This window comes from Tauraco erythrolophus, chromosome 2, assembly GCF_009769465.1.
Source record: "Tauraco erythrolophus isolate bTauEry1 chromosome 2, bTauEry1.pri, whole genome shotgun sequence".
NCBI lineage: Eukaryota > Metazoa > Chordata > Aves > Musophagiformes > Musophagidae > Tauraco > Tauraco erythrolophus.
The window spans coordinates 74,230,063-74,236,062 of record NC_141466.1 but is presented as its reverse complement, the minus strand read 5'-3'; the positions used below and the strand labels follow the sequence as shown (position 1 = coordinate 74,236,062).

At 36.7% G+C, this 6,000-nt stretch overlaps 1 protein-coding gene across 1 annotated transcript in view; it reads right to left on the bottom strand.

Moving 5' to 3' along the window:
- Positions 1-3,126: 3,126 nt before the first annotated feature.
- RGS17 (regulator of G protein signaling 17) overlaps positions 3,127-6,000 on the bottom strand; it is a 37,246-nt gene continuing 34,372 nt past the window's right edge. The window contains exon 5 of the mRNA XM_086625113.1: positions 3,127-3,315. Within this exon, the coding sequence (XP_086481239.1) occupies positions 3,127-3,315 (189 nt within the window). The remainder of the gene's footprint in view (positions 3,316-6,000) is intronic.

The window sequence follows — 6,000 nt, the reverse complement described above, 5'->3', positions numbered from 1 at the left end:
TTGGACCATATCCATTTTTTTTTTTAAAATGTGGGAAACCCATACTAGATAGATAAAATGCATATTAATCATTTTAATATGAGCGTTTGCTCCAAAAAAGAAACTCCATATGTTATGTTCAATTTTTAAATCCCTCCAAATAGAGGATTTAAGACAAGAAATTTTGAACGTGATTTCATTGCAGTATTACACTGAAGACTGGTGTACTATTTTTCAAAATGATCTAACAGTTTCCAAGTACAGATTTTGGAATCTTATGCTGGAGATCAAGATAATATTTTAGGACCTGCACATTTAACTTCAAAACTGTCCTTGAAAGGATGACTTGTCTATGTCGACAAGAACTTCTACCTGTGTGAAATATCTTATAAAGATAGCTTATGACTAGCAGGTCACCATCAAATATTAACATTAAGAATATTCAAGTCTACATTTGTAAAGACTTATGCATGCAGTTTTGTCTCTTACACATTGTTTAGATGTGTGGACTAAATGTATTGTGCCTCAAACACCAACAAACTTGAAATTACGTTGTGTAAATATATACATATATGATGCTGTATATGTTTAGTACCACAGTAAATATAACTGCAATCAAATGATACTAGACATATGTAGGACCATAGCTAAATTCCAATATAAGAAAAAAAGCCAGAAAAAATCATTTTTCTAACAGTATTTCACAGTAGAAGGAGGCAGTCCTTTCTCACTGCATTTTCCCCCCTCAAGATTTGTAAACATCATAGCTATTATTCTATCAGTATAACAATTGAAGATTTTATTCATAATGGTAAGTAGCTAACCAACATGAATAAAGTTGTCATAACACAGTAACACTTTCAGACAAAACAGGTATTTATTAAAAGAAACATTTATAAATATTTTGTCTTGCATTTTAAACTACATTTTCATAAATAACAATATTTAAAAGTGCTGAATATGGTAGGATAGTCAGCAACGCCACTGTAAACAGATTTGTTTTCCACTTTGCAGATTTTCTTTTTTAGATCCCATTTTGTCAAACACTACAACAGTTAAAATATTTGCATAGGGAATAGAGAATAGCCCTTTTAATCATCTCCTGAATTCTATATAAATTACAAAACCAAATGAGTTTAAGAAACAGTTCGTTAAATTGTTCATATGTATATCCAAAAAAAGCACATAGGTTTCAAGTAAAAAGAATGATTAAAAAATTCCCCAGACTTGCTATTTGAAGCGTGTTCAATAAATTAAAAAAATGAGAGGTAGTAAAACAAAGGAAAAAAAATAAGCCCTGGAAAATAAACTAAGACCTGTATCCTACCAGTTACTGTATAGCAGCGGACCTGCCCCGGCAGCAGCGGCTCCAGGGAGAGGCGGCACCGGGCGCTGCCGGCAAGGAGTAACTGGGTGGTTGGAGCCGAGTGTCTCGGGGCTAGATTCCACTCAAGGACACAACTGCCAGACCTTCCAGTCCCATCGAAAGCAACGGGCTTATGTCATGTTTAGTCCTGCGTAAGTGAGAAGAACCTTGCCTCTTAAGTCTTAGTGTAAGACCAGAGTTGTCAGTATTAAATATATATATACACACACATAAATATATATATATATTTAACAAGTATTCAAAGCCATTTCTTGGTATATCTTTAGCAGTTTGTGAGGGATGCTAATGCTTATTTTGCTTGTACGTGGTAGATATGAAGATGGGTTTTTTAAGTTCTGAGTCACTGTCTCTTTAAACATCAAAATGCGTCCTAAAATTGAGCATTTTTTGATAAAAAGGACAAGCAAACACCTATTAAAAACACCATGGCAGCCAAGTGATGGGAGTACTGTGCTGCCTTAGCTCTGATTAAGGGCTCAGTACAGGATTCTTTACCCAGGAAAGACACCCATTGTGTTTCCATAGGCATTTTGCTTGGGTAAGGACTGTTTTAGGTTTAGGAGCCCTTGAAGTTTGGTTTAATATTACTCTCCAAACCCCTTGTTTTCAAGGAGTTATTCAAAATCAATGAGGCTAGAAGCTAAGATAAGACTTCTTTAACCCGCCATCTCATAAAATGTTACTTTGCTTAAAAACCTTTTTTACTGGATTTAGCTTTCAAAAAAAAAAATTTACAAGACAGATGCAATTCATCAAAATGTTCTAAAATGCTCTAAAATGCTACATGTAGGCAATCTTTTATTAAATTTCTTTATTCAAAAAACTAAAGTATCAAGCTTTTTTTGTTGATTTTTTTTGTGTGTTTTTTTTTTTTTCTGAAGTACATAACATTATACAACAGTGTTAGAACTGGATAGCCAGTCTTTAATAAATCAATTACAGTATCCGACATCTGAAATGTACATTGAAAATCTTTGTTCTTTTAACAATTAAACAATATCAGCGCATAGATCGTGTCACCCAGATACGGATCCCTTTAAGTGGTTTGTGCTTTTTTTTTCTTTTTTTTTTTTTGACATTGCAAACTCTGTAACGAAAATGCCACAGTTTTGGCAGTGAACAACCAGAGGAATCCTCCGCTTGATTTATTTTAAATAAACAGTGATAAATAGCTCTTTTTTTTCTGTACAGAAATATTGGCTTCAAAAAGTCAGTGTATTGTACTCAGTAGAGCATGTTAAGTAATGCTACACCTTAAAAATTGGCTTTTTTCAGTTAGTGATGTTAAAAAATGCAAGCCTCTTTCTGGTTTGCTGCAATTGTTTCTATGTACCATAAGACTGTATTGCACAAAAAAAGTTCTTAAATACAGATATAATTTATGTTATTGGATTAAATATTGCAACAACTAAGTGGTAAGTGAAGCAGTTTTACCTTGCACATGCAGTGTGAGGATACACAAGGAGACTGTTCATAAAACTACAAATACATCATTGCAATCTTGACTGCAGTAGGGTGAAAGGAGTGTGAAACAAATGTATTTTGGCAAATCCATTGTTCCCCTCCCACCCCATCTCGAGCAAGGAGGACCTTGGTAAAAATGTAGACAGAGACCATAATATGTATTTGTTTTCTTCACAGTAGCCTGAGTAGTGCTAAACTGTAGTTCTCCAGGAACCCAGCTCCAGATGTTATTAAACTACTTTTCTTCCATCCCACCCACCCAAAGAAAATCAAGTTATTTTGTTTGAAAATCAAAACTAAGTTTCAGAAGTAGAGCCTGTAATACTTTCAACGAGAGACTTATAAATCTGAGAGTTCAAAAACCTTGGAAAAGAGTCTCTGTGCATTAGGGTGTATATCTGGAGTTGGGCGTCTTCATACATGTGAGGGCTGGGATCCAACAAGTTTCTGTTGATCACTTCTCTCACCCGGGAATCAAGACTAACCTGAAGAAGATGAGAACAGACTAATATTAAACAGTAATATTGGAAAGGCTGTTGCATGTACCTTTATTTCAGTGGGAGCTCCACAGAACACGCTGAGTTTATCACTTTGTTCAAGTAATGCTCCGTGCTTCTTTCAGAGCCACCACACAACTACAGACTGAGACCATCAACTCTATTTCAGTTTTGACTTGGTCTTTATATCCATCTTAAGATTTGTAAGAAAAAGTGCAGCTGTATAACAGAATAAATACAATGCAATCAAATAAAGCTCTGCAGTAACCTGGATTTCCCAAAATGTGTTATTTTACCTTAAAAAAACAAACTACTTATTCAAAATTATTTTTCTCAAGGGAATCTTGAATTACTGTCATTCAGAGAGCTGAAATGTTGTTTTGTTTTTTTTTCTGACCATTTGTGGTTAAATATTTAGAAGCTTTCTATTCAGTATTCTCATCTTGCTGCCCCACAGATTTTTTCCCATTTTTTTTTTCAGACACTGCACTTGTTACTTGCAAATTACCCAGAGTTTTTTGTGATTTTTATCATGTTAATCTCCCAGTTAATATTAGCTATTTCAGATTTGTTCTTCTTTTCAAGACCCTTTTCAAGCTGGTGATTTTCAGGATAACATATGTCCCTATTGAAGTTGTTAGCAAGTTTCAATTTTAGCTTGTTGTGTACTTTCCATTTGTAATGCACTCCTGCTCCTCGGCAGAAAAGGGCATATTATGCTCGGGATGAATGCACAGGTGATTTTAGAATATCATTTAGAAGTTTGAGTGACTGTACACCTTATCCACAAAATGCTCTAGAAACAGTAAAATTAATGCCTTCTGGATTAAACAAAATGGCAGCAGCAGGGAAGCCCACTGGGGCCAGCAAGGGTTTACTCAGCTAAGAGGAAAAGGCTAAAATACTGCATAGAGAAATACCAAGTACAGGTCAGTTAAGCTGCTGTGACATACACCAGGTTGCAGGCTGACCCCACAACTCTGCACCCCTATAAATAGATATGTGAGCTTCTGTATTTGTATTTGTGGTGAAACAGAGTCTTTGAAATACAGTGGTATGGCATGATATGGTATGGTGTGGTGTGGTGTGGTGCAGTGTGGTGTGGTAGTGGGGAGTAAACATACGTTTTCATTACATCTTCAGTACCAGCTCTAGAATCTGGCATTTTTGGTTTGTTCGCACATTGGAATATGTCACTGCTACAGCAGACAAGCTCTTTCTCCTCCAAGATTTGCTCTTAGTTGGTGTCCTGGTTTCATTGGGATAGAATCATAGAATCAATTTTCTGTTCAGAAGAGCTACATTTCTGAAGTAAACTGCATTTTTAAGAATACTGCAGCACTCAAGTTGGTGAGAACAAAGTTGATAAGACACTCTTAGTTTGTAGCCATCCGTGATATGCAGGTATCCGTAGTGATCAAGGACTTTTCAACTTGTTTTTGCTAAGGACCCAGATGTCTCAGAGCCTGGGAGGAGACTGGCCAGGGCGATTGACACCTGAATTGGCAAATGAGTATTCCAGACCATGTAACGTCATGCTTACTATAAATTGGAAAGTTTGTTGGGGACAGTCTCTCTCTTTCTCAATGTGTTGCTGTCCCTGGAGAGTCTCACCTGTCATTCTGCTCCCGAGGCCTGCTCTCTCTCTCTTCTGGGACTGTGGTTTCGGGATTTTCCTGCTCTGGAATCCCTAGTTGGGAATGGGCTGGATATTGGTCAAGGGGTGGTGAGTAATTGCACCATACATTACTTGTCTGTATATATCTTATTGTTATTATTATCATTTTTATTTTCTATTTTATTTTATTTAATTTCAGTTACTAAATAGTTGTATCTCAACCCACGAGTCTTCCTTCTTTTCCTGATTTCCCACCTCACGTGGGGAGGGTTCACTCAGTCACAGAAGAGCTGGCTGTTGTTTAGCCCCGGATACAGGCATTCTTCTGATTGAATTCGTTGTCTAACTAACATCGCTGTGCAAGCCCACCGGACCGCACAGCAAGAATGAACCCATCGGTGGGGCTGCTCAGCCATGAAACACAACGGCGTGCAGGTCTGTGGTGTTACGGTAGTTTTGAGCAGCAGCGTTGCAGCCACATGTCTTTGGAATTTATTTGAATAGGTTTCCATCCTAGACCGTTGCACCTCTGTAGCATGGAAACAACATGCTAAGATTTAAGTGATTTTCCCCCTGACACGTGCACACGTGCATATCTTAGCAAAAACAGTTTGTGCAGGTAGCTAATTGGTTCTTTGCTATCAAATATAATATCTGGGATTAAAAGCTCAAATTTGGCAGGATGGTGAGGTTTTGTGCCATTGAATATAGTAAAAGTTAATTGCACTTACAGAATGAAAAAAAATTAATTATGGAACTTTAAATTTACATTGTAGTTTTTCAGTGACTTGCTAAAGCCATATGGCAAAACTAGTTGGAATTACTAAAGGTATTTCCTTGCTAAACAGATGAACACAAGGTATCTGTTTAGAACACTAAGAAAGCCTTCTGCCTCAATAACTTCATCACTGAGCAAACGATTGTAAGTATTTCAGCTCTTATGCAAAAGATAACATCTGGCATGGGATGCTTGGATGAACAAGATCTTTTCAGCTCCTGTGCTGATCTAAAGGGTTGTAAATAGTCCTTGTTTGCCTCGTAAGATTTCCAATAAG